This window comes from Xenopus tropicalis, chromosome 5 (assembly GCF_000004195.4).
Source record: "Xenopus tropicalis strain Nigerian chromosome 5, UCB_Xtro_10.0, whole genome shotgun sequence".
In the NCBI taxonomy this organism is placed as follows: Eukaryota; Metazoa; Chordata; class Amphibia; order Anura; family Pipidae; genus Xenopus; species Xenopus tropicalis.
This window is the reverse complement of record NC_030681.2, coordinates 125477252-125500139: the sequence shown is the minus strand read 5'-3', so window position 1 is coordinate 125500139 and position 22888 is coordinate 125477252. Positions and strand designations below refer to the sequence as shown.

Sequence of the window (22888 nt, the reverse complement as noted above, 5' to 3'; positions counted from 1 at the left end):
CTGTACCTTTCTATAGGGGTGTGAGGCATGATAACCTGCATCTTTGTATGTCATTTCAGACGTTTGAAGTTGGAACAAATACCAAAGTACGCGAATTGTGCCAGAATATCTCCAGTAAGCTACAGCTTACCTCTTGGGAAGGATTTAGCTTGTTTCTGAAGATAGGAGACAAGGTAATTCCAGGAATACTGGGTAAATTCGGCCAAATCTTTTACGAAGAATCCGGGGTTTGACCAAATCCGAAAATAGTGGATTCAAAAGTGCATCCCTATAATATATGGTACATCTGATGTGGACAAAGCACCAGTCTCACCAACTACACACACATGTCATTCCTCTAAAACAGTGCTGTCCAACTTCTGTTGTACCGAGGGCCAGAATTTTTCCGACCTACGTGGTGGAGGGCCGATAATGGAAGCCAGTTTTAAATACTCCCCTTTTTGAAACCGCACCCACTTGAAACCACACCCATGTTATCACATGACCATACCCATATTAATGGTTGTAGTACAGCAAAAACCTGCCATACTCTGCCTTCCCTACCCTGCCTGTGTGTGCCATACTCTGCCTTCCCTACCCTGCCTGTGTGCCATACTTGGCTGGTTTGTGCCATACTTGGCCTGTGTGTGCCATACTCTGCCTGCCCTACCCTGCCTGCATGTGCCATACTTTCACTGTGTTTGACATTCTTGGCTGGTTTGTGCCATACTTGGCCTGTGTGTGCCATACTCTGCCTTCCCTACCCTGCCTGTGTGTGCCATACTCTGCCTTCCCTACCCTGCCTGTGTGTGCCATACTCTGCTTGCCCTATGATGCCTGTGTGTATGGCACACACAGGCAGCCTACAGTGACACAATGCTGGCACTTCTCCTACAGTATAACTATATATTAAAAAACTTTTTAATTGCAGTACTACCTCAGTATATGTTCTTTTTGTAGTATCCAGGGATTATTTGTGGGTTCCTACTGCTCCTGAGGTGTGAACAGGGGAACAATGGGGGTGATTACAGCCTGAGCCTGAGGTGTGAACACTGCAGGGGTGAACAATGCAGAGATTAAAAGGTGTGAACAGTACAGGGGATTACATATTTAAACAATACAGCCTGATTACAGCCTGAATCTGAGGTGAGAACCATGCAGGGGGGGCAGTTAATCACAGTACTGATACCATTTAAAGCTTACACAAGAGTAAGCCATCAAAGCAGCCAGGTGGGGGGCCACACAGAGGGGGGTCGTGGGCCGCCAGTTGGACAGCACTGCTCTAAAAGAATCTTGATCTTCCTTACATTGTAAAGTGTGTAACAGAAGAGCCACAAGAGCTATTGCTATTACAAGGGTATTCCAGACTTAGCCAAGTCCCCACTACTGCCCATGCCTCTCAGGAACAAAGTTTCTAATCTTACTACAGCACTTTCTCCCCAATTATTTGTGCAAAATGATCTTTATTGGTTTAAAAACATAACAAACCAAAAAAGTGATACTGATACACACAATATTTGTGGATCCTCCCAGAAGTGAAAACATAAGAATGTGTTAAAATAGAGCAGAACAGAAAGAGAAATTAGCAAAATATTCATAAAAAGTCATAGAATAGAATAAGTTAGCAAGGTGCTCTGTATATATAGTGTGCATAATTATGGCATTGTACCATGGGTCTCTTGGGTACCTATTAGTGCCCCTGCTTTAGAGAAGTTAGCATTGACTTTGATAGGACGAGGATCAGCCATCAGTTGGAGTGCTTTCATACAGCACCAACAGAGAAATTACTGTAACCAACAGACCAGCCATTTAATTCTCTCTTTTTTGTGCCCCGTGTTGTTGTTATTTGATTTTTTCTATTTTTTACTATTCTGTGGCATCAATCTGAGCTACCCTCTTCCCACAGGTGATCAGTCAGAACGAGCAAGATTATTTCTACGATTCTCTAAGGCAACTTAATGACTTTATAAGAAAGACTCGTCCAACAGCAGGTGGGAGGCAGTTATTTGGTGGGGGCATAAATACTGTATATTACTATCTGAAAGACTACCTGGACATCAACCACAAGATTTCTATTATCCAAAGGTTTTTGTTTTTCACGTTCCAGTGTTCTGTAAGGGAACAAACAGGAATTTAGCTATATTCAATGCTATAAGTTTTCTGCGCACTATTCAGCTCTTTTTTTAAAATATCTACCCCTGTATTATCAATGTTGTCTTCTTAATCATACCCTCAGTATCAACCCATAGTGAACTGCATGTATTCCATGTACTCAATCCATAGTGAACTGCATTGCCTTATGTAGTCAAAGTCTTTTTTCAAATGTATATCAAGGAACACATGTAAGGGGAGGTAACTTGTCAGGCTATGTTCATAGCAGTTAAACCAGTCACACATGAAGTGTTATATGTGAGCTGAAATGGGTTTGTCGCTCACACATTCACTGTCTCTTGGTTGCTGTTGGCTTTCTGTTTTTGTAAGAACTATGAATGACAACTGAATTTTAATAAAATTTATAAATATTGATATGGCTGTTGCAGGAACACCAGCCTTTGCCAGTTTTCAGTTGTATTTTATGCGAAAGCTGTGGATAAATGTCCAGCCTGGAAAGGACATTAAAGCAGACTGTATCTTTCACTATCACCAGGTAAGAGACCCACAGTAATTTAATCCATGCTTTTACACACAGTAACATAGTGTGTTCTGGCTCATGGCAGTATAACATTTATGCCAATAATACTGAGGTAAGGAAGCTTGTATGGTACTTCTTATTGTTGTTTTATTCCCATATGTAGGAAGTCCCCAAATATATGCGTGGCTATAATTTGTGCTCAGTGGAAGATGCAGTGAATTTGGCTGGTCTGATGTACAAAGTGCAGTACAACAATGACCGTACTCATCTCGCCACACTCAACAAAAATGTCCGGGATCTTGTTCCAGAGTATTTGCTGCGCCTTAGTACCCCTGAAGAATGGAAAAAGGTGATTGTCAAGTGACTTGTCATCTCATATTATCACATGGTTGTAATTAGTAATACACTATACAGCTAGTAAACCAATGGAGAGCTTTGCAACTCTTTCCTGCAGAAAAATCACCAGGCAGCACAGCATAACAGAGGGGCACAGCTTGGGCCTAACTTAGAAATAAGCATTTATCAAAACGATGGGACCATGGCCTAAACATGCTGCCACCTAGTGCTGTCAGGGGGACACAGTCTGTGCATCGCTCTGACAGCAAAAGCACCATGTACAGGCCATGGGCAGCCTTTTCCACCCTTGGCCTGACTTCAGTAGGCCACTCAGTCCCATTGCAGTAACCTGGAAGTGATGAACAGAAATCCCATTTTCTCATCAATACTCAGTGTGGCAATTAGAGCACTCATTTGCCAGTGTTATTGGCCTTTTTCTTACTGTATATGATTGTAAGATAAGTATCATCACAAAGGTCCAACCAAAATGGAATCCTGTAGGCGACTGTCATAAATTACTAATTCTTTTTTTGTGCATATTTTGATTTAATATTAGAGGATAACCCCACTTGGATTTCTAATTAAAGATAGTTGTATTCCTCAATATTAAATTAATAGCTGAGATGAAGTGTACTTCCTGCACAGAGATAACTGCATGTCTAATTTGTCTCTAATATCATCAGAATATCATTGCTGCTTATAACAAACACGAGGCTAAAACAGTAGATGAAGCTAAAGTGGCTTTTCTGAGGCAAATTTGCCGTTGGCCAACGTTTGGGTCTGCCTTCTTCGAGGTCAAGGTAAGAACTTGTGACCAATGAAGCAATATTGTTAGTATATGTTTAGGTTTCAGCAACCGATGCAGGTATTACTGTGAGTTGATGAGGTAGGGGCACAGAATATTGTTGGGATGGTTTCCAAATACAGCACTGACAAAATGAATTGTGGCAATGAGCAAGGCGGAGATTCAGCAGGACATCACAAAACCCCTGCTCTGTTAATGACACAATATTGTCAGTGTCAGAAAAAAAACCTTGCCCTGCACTACACTTCCCGCAAGCCCTGGAATGGTTCTGGAAACAGTGTCCGGAAAAACCCCAATTTCCTATCAGGGTCATTGCCTTATTTAAATGATGATTAAACCTTGTAAATCCCTACTCTATCCATCCTTTGAGTGGGTCAGTTTACTAGCACTGCCGCCCTAGCGCAGTTGCAGTATGTAGGTCAGTCAGTGCAATGTGGCTAACAGCTGGCAGGCTACACAAACATGGCATAGTCAAGGAGATGGTTCTAGCAGTTACAACTTTGTTGGGTCAATGCAGTCTTTAATCTACTGTTCAACAGGACATTAAATCTCACACCACAAAAGATGTATTGTATGTAAATAGGCCATGTTAAGACCAACAGGACCAACCTGTGTTGTCGTTTGCAAATATATATATGAAGCACAAGGACAGAATGGAGCACATGGGGCTCAGTTAGTCCTGTAATTACTTCCTACTTCAGTGCAGGATTGCCCACAGCAAATACCACTCTATGGGTAAACAGATGTACTGTTCCTGATCAGGTACCACATTTAACAACTTACCTTACTTTTATGTGTATATAATTAATCTAAAATTACTATGACAAAAGCACAAAACAGTGTTAACACATAGGAGCGGGTGGGATGAAAACACATTTGGCACAAAAGATTTCAATTTTAGGCAGTAACACAAAGATTAGCATGTTGGGGACGTGCTGCCAGATTTGTATTCCTTTACTGTACCTTTTCTATCACTAACAGCAATCCTCTGAGCCCTCATACCCTGACATTGTGCTGATTGCTATCAACAAGCATGGAGTCTCACTGTTTCATCCCAAGACAAAGGCAAGTCCAGGAGTGGATTTTTTTAACATTTACTCATTGAAGTTCTCCTTAGGAGAGTAACTGATGTACTGTAGCAACCACTGTAATATGGTTTATGTTCTATGTGTCTGTGTAACCAACCTTGGAGTAAGGTGAGATAAAAGCAACTTGTAGCCAAATCACTGGCACCTTCAAAGTTAAAGCTGCAATAGAAATGGAGATAAAATGCCATCTCTCTTTCTGTATAATGTTTCACATTTCTAGTCACATGTTTTGTGATGATAAATGAGGAGGTGTGATAATGTGGGGCTTTATGCAAATGTTAATATACAACTCAAGTCCCTAAATAGGCCACTGATTGGTCTTGGCAGGAGCTGCTGATCACCCATCCCTTCAACAAAATCTCTCGCTGGAACAGTGGCAATACGTATTTCCAGATGACAACAGGAAGCCTTGTGCGTGACAACAAGATCTTGTGCGAGACATCGTTGGTAAGTGTCCCTGTTACATTTATAGTGAAATGATACATTAACTTGCTTTCAGGTTCAATGCAAATACAGTAATACACAAATGAAAAATACCAGATATTGTTTATGTAACTTTATTGTGAGTTAGCACTGTTTTCCTAAATTACCCCATAATAACTCCACAACTGGAGTTGGTCCCTGCTAAATAATGAGTATCACTGAGGAAGTCCCATAGGCTGATTTGGGGGTGCAACCAGAGAACAGAGGAGGGCAAAAGCTCTGCACTTATTCCTGCATCACAAGTAGGCCATAAAGGCAAGTAAAGCCCAGGCTGATATTCTCTTCCCTACACCATAACCTGTGCCCAAGTAATGTATGAATGCTTTTGTTTTGACAATCTTCTGTTTCAGTGTTTCCCTTAAAAGGGACAAATAAAAATAAAGGATCCAAGAGAAACAGAACCTCTTATATCTCTACCTCTTTCTTTGTTTCAATAACACATTTATTCAGTAATCTCCATTCCCATCAGGTATTGCTATTCTGCATGCCTATATCCCTATACATGACGTGTGTGTGTGTGTATATATATATAATATATACACACACCGTGCCAAAAAGGTGATCAAGATCTTTCCCATTGTGTTTTAAATTGCACATATTCCTCTGTTATCTGACCTGCTGTTTGTATAGCAGTAAGGAAGCAATTAGACTCTTGCTTCCCTTGGGGAAATTGGAACTATTGTACTTAACTGTAGGGTCATTGTGAAGGTAAGTGGTAATAATACCAGAGTAAAGGTATCTCTGGTAAAATAGAAGATGTCAAATAAAAATCGTTATTTCACATTAGACCCTATCATATAACTTAATGTAATTGCTCAGTGTTCTCTTCCAAGCAATTTAAAGTTTTTCCCTTTCTTTGGTAGATTTTATGAAATTCTCAGTTTTTACACCCCCTGTTCCAGGGCCGGGTAGAATGGCAAAAGCTTACAGAACAGAAGAAAGACACTTATCTGCTCGGTTCTGTTGCTGTGTGACAGGAGAAACAGATGAGCAGGGCAGTGCCAGGAGATGCTTCAGTAAAGGAAGCTACTGCCACTGTGCCCTGCCCTGCCCTTGCCCAGGCCATACATCTTGCACTGGATTATTAAGTCCTATAGTCTTGTCAGTATTAATGAAAAGCCTTTATTTCCTCTGTACAGGGATATAAAATGGACGACCTGCTGACATCTTACATCCATTATATCATGTCTAAACACCAAAAGAACGCATGAAGAGCATGAAGGGTCTTACTGCCTCCACTGCTGCTGAATATTCCAGTACCTTTCAGCCATCACAGATTTTTCCAGCCTTACATTTAAAGATGTCAGCCCATCTGTGCCTCTTTCTATTAAAGGAGCGTCATTCTATGCACCTTAACTCTCCAACCCCAACAAGATGGCTGTTCAGCTTGCTATGCATTACAATTGCCAAGAGTCTTCATAACAACCTGTACTGCAGCATCAGCAGGCTGAACAGTATATTTACCTTGTGAGGTTCCGGAACAGCCTCAGCACTCTCTGCCGCTTAGGTTTCAATGCAAACTGGACTTGTTCTGCTCTTCTCCTGGCCTGCCTCAAGCAGCAGAGCAAGGGCATCACTCCTTTATTAGCACACGTCTAGAGGCCTCCATAACATATCTATGCTGGAAAATATATATATATATACACACACACATCAGTGTTTCTATCTTGGCAGCGTAACCCTACTATCTTATGATGTTCAGAATGAGTCTTTGCTGAGGATGTGTAGCGCATTACTCCTACATCGCCATGGTGCCAGGATCCTACAGGCTCACACAGTCAGTTAGTCAGTTACATTGGCATTACAGAGACCACCTTTGTGCCTGATGTGTTGTCAGACTGAAATTACTCCATTATTTATGGTTGAACTTGATGGACGTATGTCTTTTTTCAACCCAACTTACTATGTTACTATGTTATGTACTCTGTGCCTTTTTCTCTAAGTATATGAAAGCTACCGGCCCATAAATTGTACGGCACCACAAGTCTTGTCCTGTTGTTCCTGGAGTAGAAGGGCTGTTTTTGTTAAAGCTCAGGGAAGGGAGGGGGTGACAAATGTGCAGCCCTGCAGCTATGGATGAATGTCCATAATTCCCAGCCAGCCTGCTAGCCCTGGATTCCTCATATAGTCACTGCCTTGTCTCGCACTCAGAGACAGATATGAATGGAATGTGCATTGTGTCTTGTTAAGTTAATATCTTTCATATAATTCCGCAGAGTTCTGTCCATGCTCAGTACTGAAGCGGCTCTGCTCTATTCTAAATCTAGATGTTGCTAAATGTGTGATATGGTTTCTTAATATTCTAATAAATTTTGTTTTAAATCTGCAGAAGCATTGTAACTGTGATTATCCACCGCAGCAACCAATGGCAGCACACACAGAAAGGGATCTTATGGCATTTTTTTTGCACTGCATTGTAAATGACCCCATGGATGGTTCTTAGGGGCTATTTTACAATGATGTAGTTACCCTTAGCAACCAATCTGTATCAAATATTGTCAGTCTAGTAAAAATTAGAAAAAAAACAAAGATTTTGATTGGTTGTTATGGGTAACTGTCGCTGTTCGTAAAATAGCCACATTGGTTTTTATCCCTTATCACTTGCAGCTACTTGGTTTTCAATTCTTGAAACTATGAATAAAGGAATATTCCATGCTGAAAGCTGAACCAGGATTCATAGTAGTGTAAAGAACTTTATTATCTTAATATAGTGCTGAGACATTCTGAGGGGCTTACAATCTAAGGTCCCTATCACATTAACGCACACTATGGCCAATTATAACAGGAGCCAATTAACCTGCCTGTATGTTTTTGAAGTGTGGAAAAATAACCTGTGTAAGTACAAGGAGAACATACAAACTTCTTGCAGATAGTGCCCAAGACGTGCTACCCACTGAGCCACCATAATGCTACTGCCACAGGGGGCTCATTCTCATCTTGCAGATAAATGCCTGCAGGCTTTTCCCTGTGTCTGCACCCAAAGCCATTGCCTCAGCCTGGGTACAGGCACATGGAGCAGATTTCAGCAGAGACATATGGTAATTGGTTGTATTCATTTAGGTGCTGGAATCTGCTCCATGTGTCTGTGCCTGCCCAATGCAATGGCTCTGGGTGCAGTGACAAGAGAGGGCTTATGCCAGGGAAGGGGCTTATCTGCAGACCAAGAGTCAGCCCCATGTTGCCTAAGGGTGGGGCTAAAAAGAAGTACACATACAAGGGTCTTACTGCACCAGCTATATACAGTTTAAATCTGTGCCTCAAAAACTGCCCTTCTCAAAAAGAAAAGAAGCACTAATCAGAAAACTTGGGAGGGTCTTTACAAAGTGCAAGTGAAGTGCAAGATAATAGGGCAGGAATACCTAGCCAGGGATTAGCAATAAAATTCAGTTTATGGGTGCAGTTTATGGGTGCAGTTTATGGGTGCAGTTTATGGGTGCAGTGCTCAGCTCCGACACAGCACAACAATACAATGACATTGCCCAGAAATGCAAGGGGTGAAGCAGCTTAGTCTTTCTTATTATCCCACGGCACAGGTTGTATGCCACCTGGAAGGGTCCGTGAGTAATGATCCAATCATATTGTCATGGGGTCATGGGGCCAGAATCTGTTCCTGAATAGCAGACATTGCTGTTCCTGCCTTAATTATCAGATCTGAACCACTGATATATATTTAGTTAACTAGTAAACTGTACCAAACCATCCTGAATTCAAACAAGCACCTCTGGAGTCTGGTAGCACCACCCCCCAAATATACCATTACGGCAGGTGCCCCCTATTGGTTCTTGTTGTTACAGCTCTTTTAGCAAGTACCACGTCTATTTCTCTTTACTTCCAACAAGGAGAAACAGCATTTATCTCCAATTCCACCCCAGTCCTACTAAGTACTAAACCTTAGCACTCCCTTTATGGATGCTTATTTTTAGGGATCACATAGCAAACACAATAGCATTTAACAAACAGTAACAAGAGCAAGACCTGGAATTCAAAATAGACCCTGGCATTTTAAGTACACAAACTGCCCCCCACCAGCCCACTAACTATTGACTGTCTATAGCATCTTACAGCAGCCCCTCTGGCATTTGCCAGAATCCACAGGCTGCCAGTCTGGGCCTGGAGATCTCATGGGGGGTTCAGCAGGGGGTTGTTTTGGTCAAACAATCTTTATCACCCCAAGACACTGGCGGGCACAGTTTTGCTTTGCAAAATTCAGTACATGCCAGTACTCCTACTTAACCCAATTAGTGTGCCCTTGTCTCAGGCAGAAGAGAAGGCAGCATGATGGGAGTAGGGTGGTTGGGTTGGGCAGCACGTTGCTATAGTGCTGGAGCTTAGAAATTGCACATAACACTATTTTAGAGCATACTATTCCTATGCCTATGTCCAGACTGCACCTGAAAATGATATATATGGTTATTGGGTGTCACTGACCCCAAAAAGCATATAAAAAATGGTACTGTACTGTACAGTTGGGGGTACATACATCAAATGACAGATTACATACTGATACTGACAGATATAGAAAGCAAAGAGAGCTCAGTACATAGCGCTTACACTCTAATGGGGGCATGGACTATTTGTTTATGTCATTATGTCCCTATAAAGGAGGTTATTATTGGTATTCTCTCTGCGGTGCTGTCGGTGTGGGTATTACTGACTGTACAACACACAGATGCATGAGATTTGTCCCCTCGCTGGCCATTCTGGGGCATCTCCTGCTGTCTCACAACTAAAACTCTCATTTTGCCTTTAATAGCGATATCTCCGTCTGAACCCAGTTTTGCTTTAAATCTACAGCTTCCTATTCTGTGTCCATGTTGTGCCCTAGAATCCTCTCTGACAAAGGTCCCGCAGCTGCACTGGCCAGGGGAAGAAGAAGAAGAATGAGTGTGTTTGAGGCCGGCAGATGGAAGGCCCTGTGTGATGAAGGCTGATTATGCCCAATGTCACACAAGAGATGATATTCTCTCTTCACAAAGAGTCATAACCCCATTAACATGTACCCCATGCTACCATGGCAACAGAGAACTCTTCCTCCCCAGAGCCACACTCCTCTCTTTGTCCTACAAAGTCTGCTGCTGTGTTCCCCTGTCCTGGGGAGGAGGGGTGGCCAGTGTGAATTAGAGGACAGGAATGTAGGGAACCCCCCCCTTGTGGATGAGCCCTGGCCATTCCCCCATGTCACCATCACATTTCCTTCTTTAAAATCTTGGAGCCAACAGGAGCAAAGGAGAGAGGAGCTGAGACTCTGGGAGCGCACAAGGACAAACCACTAGCGGAGACAGACAGACAGAGGTTGGGCACATCTGCAGCACGCCATGTAAGTAGAACATTCCAGCCACTCATTTTCTTCCGATGTGTGTGTGTACTGATTTATTTATGTGATGCACATGGACACATGGGCAAGGTTTGAGCTACATGAGCGCTTTTGCCCTTTATAAAGAGCTCCCATTAAGCCAACACTGATCATGAGTTCACTTGCAGTAGAAAAAGTTTTTTAAGGTTATGGTGCAGGACAAATGGCTGAGCCACTGCACCTTTTGACCCAAGGGCACTTTAAAGGGGAACTTGACATAAACGTTACTGCAGCCAGTGCTCCCAAGCACTTTTCCAGTTAACTATAGAAACTATAAAAGCTTCCTGCATTGATTATAGATTGATTAATTATAGTCCCAGAAATATGGTTACAAACAATCACAAAGGAACCAGGAATATGTTCCAGTAAGAATAAATAATTGGAATCTGCATTTAAATGTATAATGGGAGTTTCTGATTGAACTCAAGAGACACTGATTGCACTTTCTTCTCTCGGATCAGTTTATAGGAAGGAAGATGTCGGTGATGGGGGCAGAACTTGCACTGCCTGTGAATGCCACAAGCTTGGTTTGGGTGGATACCTGTGTACGTGAGACCTCCCTGGAAAATGCCCTTCTCTCCTTGTGCTACTTCCTGGGGCTGCTGGTGGGCGGCCTGGGAAACATCCTGGCCCTCTCACTCTTCATTCAAGATCGACAGCAGCGGTCACCCTCTGACATCTTCCTCCTCCACCTTGCCATCTCTGATCTCTTTCTGCTCCTCAGCCTCCCTACCAGGCTCTTCTATCATCTCTCAAGCAACAGCTGGCCCTTTGGAGCATTGCCCTGCAGACTGTCTGCCTTTGTCTTCTACCTAAATATGTATGCCAGCCTCTATTTCCTGGCAGGGATCAGCATTGACAGGTATCTGGCCATTGTGCACCCACTCAACTCTGTTAAGATTCGACGGCCTCTTCATGCACATGTGACTTGTGGCTTTCTTTGGGTAATTGTGGCTTTTGCCACAGCCCCTCTTCTGATTGGCAATGGACATGCAACAGATGATAGAGCTTGCCGCCTTCTATATCGTGAAACCCCATCTTTGAGGGCATTGTCATCACTTAGTGCTGCCTTCGCCATCCCTTTCTTGGGTACAGTCACTTGTTATGGGCTCATTCTCAAGCGCCTAAGGAATGGGGGTGACCGAAAGCCTAAAGAGCGGGCAGTAAAGATGGTTTTGTTGGTTCTTACAATATTCCTCATCTGTTTTGTTCCATACCACCTTAGCCGAGCTCTCTACCATGTGCTGATGCCTGGAGGTGAGGCTCAAGCTCCAATGTCATCTTGCAGTTTGAGGCAAGGACTGGCACTAGCCAATCGCTTCACCTCCTGCCTCAGCACATTGAATGCTGCTCTGGATCCTTTAGTCTATTTCTTCGCTGTCAAGAAATTCCGGGAAGCTCTGCCCTGCAGGAACAAGGGCCCTGATGCAGCCAGGAGCAGGGAGGGAAAGACAGAGGATAGTTCTCTCAGTGCAAAGACAGAAGTGTGACATTCTCAGGAGTGATGGGTAATCGGGAGACAAACTGGATTGATACTGCCAAACCCATAGGCTTACAGCATAGAAATAAGATAAAATAGAATACGTAGGATTTTCCTGCTGAAATGAGACAAATGAGGTCTTCAAATATATATATATCTTTATTTACACAGAATACCTCCATTTCTGAATAATATAAAATATATGATCATATTTAAATAATATGGATCAGCCAAATCCTGGATTCAGTGCACCCCTAGGATTATAGATGTAGAAAACAATAGAAACATGCGGAGAGAGAACTTTGTCAGAAGAAGAAGAAGAATGTATTAGAATTAAAATAGGTTGGCGGAGATTGGTAAGTGGGAATGTATAGGGATGGGGTAGAAGGAAGCACAAGATGGTGACTGTATTTGGGTTGGAAGAAGGAAAGGTTAAAGACTGGTGAGTAGGAAACCCTTTAGCTGGAAATCACTTGCAATAGGACTTATTGATGGACGAGTGACACCCATACAGATATCTTTCTGCAGTTCTCTGCTGCTGGTGTCACATGGTGGCTTCTCAGGTGAGTGGTGTTTAGGCACCATTAGTAACAGGTTAAAGGCGTGGGAGTTAGAGCAGTTGGCCAGTAGGTATGGACATAATAAAGTTAGCAGAGTAATAATTATGTTATGGTTAAATGTTCTACAGCAGGGCTGCCCAGACAGAGGGCTGCAAGAGACCTCTAAGAATGGCCCTCAATCCACCACTCAGAAGCTAAATTGACCTCTGTGGGTGACATAATCACTTTATTAGTATCTGGCCCCTGAGCATGTAGCATAGCTAGTAATTGGCCCAACATGAAAATAGCTGAACCATGCTGTGCTAGAGAATATATCAGGGTGTAGGAGCCACTCACATGGATGTTCTATGGCAATGATCATTTAGAATTTGATTGGGACAATCTTGAGAAGCATGGGGGCACATATAATGGCCGACTTCAGCATAGAGACACATGCGCCAGCAGGTTTAGCCATGGATCCCCTGGTCATAGTCATCATCTCTGATTCTGTTGGATCAGCTGTTGGTCATTCATTTCTAATAATGAAGTATTAGGAAGGCTTAACTCCCTTATAGTCACAATGTGAGAAGCTAAACTGCAATAAAGTAGATTCGTGCAGTTGCACTCATGGCATAGCCTGTGTTGTGTTACCCCCTGTATTTCATGCCATCCTCTTCATTAAGTGACTCTGTGTTGTAAAAAAATATATTAGGACAATGGGCTTAGCCTAACTATCTTGAAGTCGACCCATTAAAAAGTGGAATAGCACTAATAGTACAAGGCACAAACTTGATGGTTATATTTGTCATCATATTGTATGGAGGTGGTGTTGTTTCTGCCGATCCCTGTAACGGGGCTCTACAGACTGTACATACTCACTGGGTTACCCAGGTGTTACATACATTTACTATTCTGATATTCTTTATTGAAAAGGGAATTTTTATTTATTAATTTATTTCTATCATTTATTCTCTATAGCAGCAAACGCAGGCAACTTTTTTTTTTTTAAATTCTGTTCTTCCTTATTTGATGGATTGGGTAAAAAGTGTTGGTTTAGGGGTTTCTGCTTATTTCAAACAATCCCATTCATAAGAACAGATCATGTAGAGACGATAAGGTTTAAAGGAAGCACAGTGGGCACTGTATGGAGAGAAGTTGCAACTTTGCCCTTTCCCTGGTTATGGCCTCCAGTGCCCCAAACTGCCTTCTCTTTGCATTGGGAGCCAAGAAAACTATTGGTTCTTTGCATTTTAAGGGATTCTTATATAATCCCTAATCTTAATGGGTTGCCTGTACAAACCCAAATATAAACACAACACAAACAACTGATTTTTTATTGTATTGTTTTTATTAGCTGTAATATTGATGTGTAGGCAGCCGTAGCAGTGAGTCTGAGCCTGCGCTGCACATTACGTTCTCTGCTTTACATAACCTACTGTTTCTCCCACTCAGTGTAACTGAAGGAGTCATGAACAACTTTGCTGTTTTACTATTTAGTTTTATTCTCATACCTACCACTAGGTGGGGCACAGGGCATGTTTAACAATACAGGGGGCAGGGAGCTGCTATCTTGCTCCCTTCCCATTGTTTTGCTGATTGGGCGCAGCAGTAAAAAGAGTAAATGTTTATCAAAGCTCTGAAAAACGGATTTCAATGCAGGATTGTGCTAGAGCAGTGCTACTGACTGGTGCATTTTATAAAATAAATCCCTTTAAATATCTCTAATGTGAGCAATAAATACATAATTTGCCTGATTCTACACAGTTTTTCAGTAATTAATAGAGAACTAAACGTTGGGCTCCTGCAGGCACCCTGCTCCCCTGTAACTGAGCAAAGTATGGTGGGTGTGGCTCTGGCAGGGCCACTATATTTACTAGAAAAGTTTACTTCTCCTTTAATCAGCCCCAGGTCATTTCACAAACAAATAGTACATTTATAAAACTGCTTTATCCCTCGTATCCCTAGCATTTAATTACTGGTTTTTATATACTTTTCTTACTCAATGTTTCATTGATTTACTTAATAGTCTCCTTGCATAAATATATCTCTGTCCAATGTTTAACTTGATTTATTAAATGCATTGATCTACTCGCCTGTTTGTGTTGCCACGAGTCTCCCTGTATCGCCTGCTATATCAGTTAAAGAATACGTTTCAGGATCATTAGATGTGTTCATAAGCTAAGAGCGAGGGGCCCATTATTTCTGGGACAGAAGCCTTTTCATGGAACAGTTTGTTGGAGCGAGAGAACAATTTGCCAAGTGTCCCATTAATGAAACACAACAGTGTGTGACTGCTCGGTGCAGCGGCATTGGCTGGGATAAATCTGTTCAGCCATTCAGCACTCAGGAATAGTTTCATAAATCAGACACAGCAGCTCACAATCCTTCTTCCCCAGGTCCAGCAATACTAAATCTATCTGCTCAAGACTAGAAAATGGTTTGTGATCAGGATCGCTCTAAAGCTGAGCAGACACAGGGGGCACAGATGGGGTGTATCCAATGCAAGATGCAGAGTTGCTTCTTCACTAAAACAGCATCATTTCTGGTTATAGAACCAACCATTTGGCCCAATATATTTGACCCCAGGGGAGGCTTTTTGCTGCCACTTGAGGACAGGTCAATGCCTGTATAAATTTATGTATTATATACAATCTGTATAAATATATGTATTATGAGAGTGCAGAGTTGTGCCAACACTCATGTATCTCAGCGCTGTGGGCAGGGCCAGATTTATTTTTTTTGTCCCCCTAGACCCAGCTTCCTTTACTATTATCAGTGCTGTCCTAAGCACCAGATTTCCCACCATCCCCTTCCCTCTCCAACTGGCAGTTGTGCAGGAAGCAGAAGGGTGCCCCTCCTCGTCAGCTCCACCCCTATATTTAACAGGAAATGTCTGGCTGGGTCTCTGACTGTTATCATTTTAATTTGTGATAAAGTTTGGGGGTCAAATGGTTTACTAATTAACCTAACAATGACTCGTGGTGCCGCCTCCCAAGGGCCCATAAAGTTGCAGGGGCCACAACTGAAACAGCAGCTTTACTAGATGAATATCCCAGTAGCTTCAGCTTATCCATATGCCACTTAGCACAGCCATTACTTAATGAGTTCTTTCCAAGGGTAGGACAAATTATTTTCTGCATTGCCCTTATTGGCTTCACTGGCACCCCAATCCCTTCACGCTGCACCCTAATGTGAGACCCTGCCATGTAGGCTAACAGCACTCATGCAACTTCTCCCTCACCTTGTTCCACTGCAAAGTGAAGAATTCTGGGACTTGAAGTCCCTCTATTTCCCAGAGACTGTGCAGCAGCCATTTAGGGAAAGCAGAGGCACTAAGGTTCCAGAACCAAGCACTTCTCAGTGGAACAAGTTGAGGGAGGGGGATGCATTACTATGGGCCTAAAGAACGTTGGGAAATGGTTCATCAAGTATCATGTTTTCCTTTCAGTCAGTGAAAGTGCCAACTGGCCGGAACGTTACCAAGTGGCCGGAACGTTACCAAGTGGCCGGAACGTTACCAAGTGGCCGCCGGAACTGGCCAGTAAAAAGGGAAGAAAGAAAAATATTGGAAGCCAGGAAAAGTTGGCAGCCCTAGTCATGGATAAATAAGTAGATTTATTTATGGAAGTTCATGTCACAAGGGGGGGGTTATTTTGTCTTTCAGGACAGCGACCCGCAAATCAGCCACATGTGCTCTGTCTAGTACTGAATATTCTGAATTATGGGGGGCGGATCCGCTGAGGGCAAAGCTTTGACATGAGCATGGTGTGGGCCAGTCTATAGCACAGCGCCTCTTATGGCTGCCACACAGGGTGCTACAAGCCTTGGGGACAGCGTAGATCCTTAAAGGGGTGGTCCACCTTTAAGTTAACTTATAGTAAGTTATAGAATGGCCAATTCTAGGCAACTTTTAATTGGTCTTCATTATTTATTTGGTATAGTTTTTTTAGTTATTTTCTCTTGCAATTTGTCACTGACGCCAGCAGCCAAAAAACTATTGCTCTGTGACTTTTTGTAATTTTCTTTACTATTCAAGCCCGCTCCTATTCATATACTAGTCTCCATCCAAACCACCTGGTAGCTAAGGTAACTTGGATCCTAGCAACCAAATAGCTTCTGAAACTCCAAACTGCTGAACTGAAAATGAAAGAACTAAAAAACAGTAACAAATTGTCTCAGAATATCACTCTCTACATCATACTTAAAGTTAATTCAAAGGTGAACAACCCCGTTTAATAGACTACAGACAGTGTTGAAAAGCAGGAAAGGTATTATACCTAAGGTCAAACAGAACGGCAGCTGCTTCACTTTAGTTTCAGAAAAGCATCAGCACAGCAAGCGGGACTGAACTCATTCTGCTAAAGGCAACATAATGGGATGTGCCTCATCCAGTCTCCATGGGGAACATATAGTTTTCATGTTTGCCATGCCAAAGGAGGTATTAACTTGCAATTTCGAAGCAAAGGTTTTACCAAACCTATAGCTGTGTATAATCAAGCAGCAGTGTCACAGGGTCACCAAATGCCAACTATCCATGATAAGAATTGTGCTAGCATGACACCAGTGTATATGCTTTTGTAACTGTACAGTTGTCAAATATACAGGTAGGTGCACAATTTAGTACATGTGGGCCATTAAACTGGTGCACGCATAACAGCAGGATTGCTGACCCTGGTATAAGACTAGAGAGCGGTGCTTAATAAAAGTGATTTTCTTTATAAAAAAAAATAAAAAAAAAAATCTGCATTTACAAGTTTAACAGCGTGGCTGCAGCTGCCGTGGTCTATAAAGGAAGATGAATATATTGGTGACTTACATGAAGGCTAGGAAAGATGCAAGAGTGAAGAAGGTAATCTGTGTCCTCCACTAAGAAAGCAAAATTGGTGGATCAATGAAAAGGAATCATTAATACTGCAGTAAACAAACCCCTCGCTGACACATATGCTGAGTTGCAGAGACCTGAGGATAAGGGATACCCATTATTTTCACTACAAAAGCAGTTAATGGAATATCTGCAAGTGCAAAACCTTCACATGGTTTCATTCTGTGACAGAGCAGGAAGTAAACAGGCAGAGACATAACTTATTCTGCAGGAAAATACCCCTTTTACCTACAGAGAGATGTGCAGCAAATTATCATTGACCAACCTCGATGAAGCTGGTAAATAACTATTATTAGAACATGATAGAAAGACTCAGTTTCCAATTACTATGGGTATTACAAACCAACCAAACAGAATGTGACTAGATAGCATAACTATAATAACTGAGTTAAAATAATCCAGAGCAGAGAGGATTCTGGGGCATAGAAAAGAAATAAAAGCTCAATACCTGATTTTATAGGATTAATAATGGTAACATGTATGTCATTCATTTGAGTTTCTATACAAAAAGATTTGGGATTGGCAGATTTAAGCTGGAAGGCAGAAGACAGAAATAACAGGCTGAAAAACTGGCGAGTTTATTCCCATCCCATGCCCCCACCGATGACATCTTTGGTCATGTGCTCCCTACAGTACTGAATGATACAGACACTGTAAAGAGAAGAGGAAAAGAAATGCCGACACGCGTAATGGCGATGTTAGCATTAGAAATCAGAAGGGGCCCTGCTGCTTATTATTTTGGTGCCCTGCCCAACTTGTGCTTTATATCCCAGTTATCACTTTACAAAACATTTTTGCCAATAAAGAGCCACAAAAGAACATGTGGGTACGTATTATACTATGAGATGTATGTCACATTGGCTGTACTTACTTACATCACTGCGGATGTGTGAGGCTGCACGCACCATTGCTTGCGCAGATGAATACAATGTTGCCGACGTGTACAGACACATACAGAACCCAGTGGACTACTCTTATGCAGAAAATGAAATAAGATTAGGCAGCTTTCTTTTTCATTGTTATTTCTTGCTCAAATTACATTCTGCATTGCATACAAAAACAACTCATTTCTTGACAAACTGTACACATAGAAATATCCATTTTTATGCTGGGACGGGGTGGAAAGGGGAGTATGCCAACTCCAACAAGAGAGTGAAAGTACATAACAGAAACATGGGAAACCCATTGTGTTGGTTTCTGATAGTTTTCCATGAGGCTTTGCATCTTTGCTTGACAGACATAAGTTTCAGTGCATCCAGCTACTGTGCAAGGTCACACAGCTCCAACAACAGAGGCTCCCCTTAGTAACGGACACTGTTGTAGCGTCCCGTTTAAAAGTCACAATAAGTTTGGTCCAATATGGACTTTGAGACAGAGAAGGAGAGAGTCACTGCACTGAATTAAGTAATTCCTACCGACTCCTCCCACCTCCGCCACTGCTGCCACTTCCCCTAGGACCTCCTCTCCATGACTGACTGGAGTTCGTTCCAGAGCCCCCTCTTCCCCAGCTTCCTGCTCCACGTGTACTCCTAGCGGAACCCTCTTCCTGCTCCTGGGAGCTAGAGCGGCTTGGCCGTTGGGACCTTGATGAAGGGCCTGAGCTCTCACGGGCTGCTGTAAAAAGCAAAGAACTGGTTAAAGGTCTGCCTTATACCTTTCATATTTGCATTTCTACTCCAAATTTCATTTATATTACAAAATATGTTATGTAATCTGATATCTATTTTTAGGGTCAGGCTTGAGATATAACAACTTTGCTTTCACAGAGGGTACAGGATGTTGGAAGGTACCTGGCTGTCAGCTTCTTTCCATCTATATAAACCCTATAAACAGGACTGAGATTTCTGCACTGTGTGTTGTAAGCATTGCAGGCCCCCACGCTAATATTTTGCACTGGGGCTTCAACTCTAGTGCTTCATTATTTTAAAATTCCGAACAGCATGAAAGAATTTAATTTTGATTGCATCAGAAGACCATGTGTATAATTTTCTGGTGTTCGGTCATGCTCACCTTTTACAGGTTCTTCCGTTGGCCCCCCAGCTGTGTCCACATCCCTCTGGTCAGGTGTACCAGGGCCATCATGCCAGGGCCTTTTGCGTGGAGGTAAGGAAGCCATGTCCATGCCCTGCAATGAGGAAGATCGCTCCCTGCTGGCTGGGGAATGACCATCAGGAGTTGGAATGTCACGGCGAGGACTGCTGGGAAAGTGATCGGGTCCTGAGGAAAGATGGATTAACAATAAGACAGATGCACACAGACAACAATAACTTGAATTGCCTGATATAGGGTTTAAACTACTGAATATACACTAAAGTATGGAAACAGCATTTGTACTACAGTCAATCAAATTAGTGATTGGTCTGTTTTGTATTGAACTTTAAATAATAAATTACTGTGCTCAGGGATTTCACTGGATGGGCCTGGGTCCTGCAAGTGCTTATATCCTTTGCATACTTACAGCTCGAGTTTCTTTATCACATTTAGCAGATTTTATACTTTCCTGGATTTCCCACCATTTTTTTAGGTTCCCTTAAAAGGAGAACTAAAACATAACTAAAGAAATAGGCTATAAATATTGTACATTATGTTTTGGGCTTCTGTACCAGCCCAAGGCAATCAGAGCCCTGTAGCAGAGAAGATCTGTGCCCCCAAAGATGCCCCAGTAGCCCCCCATCTTCTTTTCTGCCAATTCCCTGCACATGCTTTGTGCTGCTGTCTACCTGAGCTTAGGGGCCCACTCACAATATACTGTATATATAGAATAGAAATGTTAACAGTATAAGACTGAATAGTACTTACATTATATGGCAGCTTTGAAAACAGTGCAATTAGCAGCAGAATTTAATAATCAGCCTGTAGTATCACCTTATATGACAGGAAAACCTCATTTTCTTTGTGATAATTTGTGTTGACCCTAAGCTCAGCTTCTCAGCAGCTGCCCAGAGCTCACTGAGCATGTACAATGTCAATGACACTGCTAACAAGATTAAAGATAGGAATCTATATATCATAGTGCAGCCAGATAAGTATATAAAATATGGCATTTTTAGATGTATTTATCTTTAGGGTTTATTTATTTATTTTGAAAGGATAACACAAGGAGATAGTTGCAATTCTGCTACCTGATGCCTGCTAAAACCTGTAATTTTGACTGCAGCTGAAAGGGATATTAAGGAAACTACCTACCTCCTTCTCTTGATTCTCGGGACTGATGGTTAGGTCCTCGCTCTGATCCAGAGAACTGTTCTGGGGTAGGAAGCAGGCCTTTTCTCCCTTCTGCCAAGAATATTTTTTTTGTTAGAACCAAACTCATGCAATTTTCCCAGTAACTGCTAAATCTGGCCCCTTACCTCTGGTGAGGCAGTCAAACCTGCACCACAAGTGGTTGTAACAGCTGCTATAACTATATACAGCATTGCTAGAACTCTGCATTCCAGTTAGTAAGCGCAGGAGGGGAAGCCCTGGCTGATTCATTCAGTATATTTTTGTAAAATGAAATATAATCCAAAAAATATGGGGCCATAAATTGAATTAGCTGTTGGGCCCAGCAACTTTTAGTGATGCTTTTAAATCCAATTCTTAGTGTGGTTTTGAAAAAAAAAACAAAAAAACACTGCTAAAGGTTTAAAGGTCTGATATACCTACTGCTAAGTCTGCACACCAGAGTTATACTGGCATTTATGGCTGGACTTCATATAAATCCAGTTAAATGGATGGAAACAAATTCACATAGCTTTAGTAAAGCTCTATAGAAACAGCCATAAATTAAACAGTAATTCTAAAAATCTGATAGGAATGGATAGTGTCGGTGAGTTTTTATGTATTAAGCGTTAATCTCACATGTTGATAAATCTGCCCCTTAATGTTTGATTTAAAAAAAAAAAAAAAAAAATATATATATATATATAAAATATTTTTATTAAAAAAAAAAGGCTGTAATTATGCAAGTAGAATATCCCGAGTGCTTTTTACTTCACATTCTGTCATGTGCCTCACGTGTGTAAAGTCAAAGCAAGCTCTCCAAATCGTTGCATACACACCCCTTTGGGAGCCTCGGCCACGCCCTCTGCCTCCATCTCTGCCTCTTAATGGTTCATCCTTGGAATCAAATTTATCATCAGGACCAAATTCCTCAGGGTTAGGAAACCCTTCCCTCCCACGGGAGCCACGCCCTTCGCGCCTCTGTGGACCAGCCCTGTGAAAACTAACAAAATGGATTTTATGAGAACCTGAAAAATTTCCACAGAATTTGAACTAAGCAACTTCTCCATCACGTGTTTAACAATCCCTAGTGCAATTTAGCCTCCCACGAGGGGACGTGTTTTTAGTTAGTTATTTTAGTGTTTTCATTGTGTGGCCAAACTCACTTGCAGCATTTGATGAGGTTGGCTAATGCATGGAGATTTTCTATTGGTTGGTTACATATCTATAAATAAAAGCAATGTGCCAGTAATATTTGCAGACAAAACCCTAAATGTAATTGCACTATTGAACTTTTAAACGGATGATTTGTGGGTCTCTCTGCCACCAGGTCCCTTGTAAGTTGCCTATATGTTGTGCTGTTGGGTGTTTGTTAGTGGCTTCTGTAAGTTCTGAGGCATTATTCAAAGTGCTGCATGATGGCGCAAAATGATCACAGGGGACATTGATTTTAATACACTCATTTCTAAATGTGTTTTAAGAAGGTTATGGTCAAGGCTTGAAAGACAGAAATTCACTTACACTTCATCTCTTTGTCCTCGTAACCTCACATCCTCAGATTCTCTGGGATATCTCTCCTCTGAATGCCTTCTACCCTCCCAGCGGTTTGAATCCCTGTTCTCTCTGTCTGGAAAATCTCTGTGGTTAGGGGGAAACTGTGTACCAGATGCTCCACGCCTCCACTTGTCATCCTGAGAGGAAGAACCTCCACCTCTTCCGTCAAATTCACGCCCTCGTGGACCATACCGATCGTCTGGAGGAAAATCATCTGGCCTATCAAGAGAATCAGAAGGAGGGCCCCGTCTGTCAGAAGGTCCTCTGTTGTTCCGGGAATCACTCCACTCTTGTCCACCAAGGAACGGAGCACGGCCAGGGCTTGGCTCACGTCTGCGTTCTGGCTGCGAGCCTAACTGATGGTTTGGAGGACCACGCATATCACCTATACAAACATACATGAAAAATCCTATTGTAATAATGATATCATGTATTCATGAAACAAGATACCCTTTAAAAGGCTGTGGACACAACATGGTTCCCAAGATTTACAACAAAATGTGCATTGTGGAGTAAGTGCTATGTAGTGCTATGCATGTGGCTGTAGCTATATTCA

The 22888-nt window shown here is 42.1% G+C and overlaps 3 protein-coding genes across 4 annotated transcripts in view; 2 read left to right on the top strand and 1 right to left on the bottom strand.

The window, feature by feature from the left end:
• myo7b (myosin VIIB) overlaps positions 1 to 7651 on the top strand; it is a 56409-nt gene extending 48758 nt beyond the window's left edge. Inside the window, exons 41-48 of the mRNA XM_002936613.4 lie at positions 60 to 173; positions 1886 to 1970; positions 2520 to 2626; positions 2775 to 2960; positions 3631 to 3747; positions 4734 to 4817; positions 5168 to 5287; positions 6463 to 7651. Of these exons, the coding sequence (XP_002936659.2) occupies positions 60 to 173; positions 1886 to 1970; positions 2520 to 2626; positions 2775 to 2960; positions 3631 to 3747; positions 4734 to 4817; positions 5168 to 5287; positions 6463 to 6534 (885 nt within the window). The 3' untranslated portion in view covers positions 6535 to 7651. The remainder of the gene's footprint in view (positions 1 to 59; positions 174 to 1885; positions 1971 to 2519; positions 2627 to 2774; positions 2961 to 3630; positions 3748 to 4733; positions 4818 to 5167; positions 5288 to 6462) is intronic.
• A 2520-nt stretch (positions 7652 to 10171) lies between these two features.
• gpr17 (G protein-coupled receptor 17) lies at positions 10172 to 14793 on the top strand. The gene is made up of 2 exons (XM_004917860.4): positions 10172 to 10640; positions 11138 to 14793. The coding sequence occupies exon 2, from the start codon at positions 11153 to 11155 to the stop codon at positions 12164 to 12166; it is 1014 nt and encodes a 337-aa protein (XP_004917917.1). The 5' UTR covers positions 10172 to 10640; positions 11138 to 11152; the 3' UTR covers positions 12167 to 14793.
• Positions 14794 to 18586: 3793 nt separating this feature from the next.
• Positions 18587 to 22888, bottom strand: part of wdr33 (WD repeat domain 33) — a 49935-nt gene continuing 45633 nt past the window's right edge. The window contains exons 18-22 of one of the 2 annotated variants that reach the window (NM_001375268.1): positions 22300 to 22717; positions 21618 to 21781; positions 20764 to 20853; positions 19588 to 19794; positions 18587 to 19191 (exon numbers count right to left, since the gene is read on the bottom strand). In NM_001375268.1, the coding sequence (NP_001362197.1) occupies positions 18989 to 19191; positions 19588 to 19794; positions 20764 to 20853; positions 21618 to 21781; positions 22300 to 22717 (1082 nt within the window). In that variant the 3' untranslated portion in view covers positions 18587 to 18988. The remainder of the gene's footprint in view (positions 19192 to 19587; positions 19795 to 20763; positions 20854 to 21617; positions 21782 to 22299; positions 22718 to 22888) is intronic. The other variant, XM_031901696.1, reaches the window with a different exon arrangement.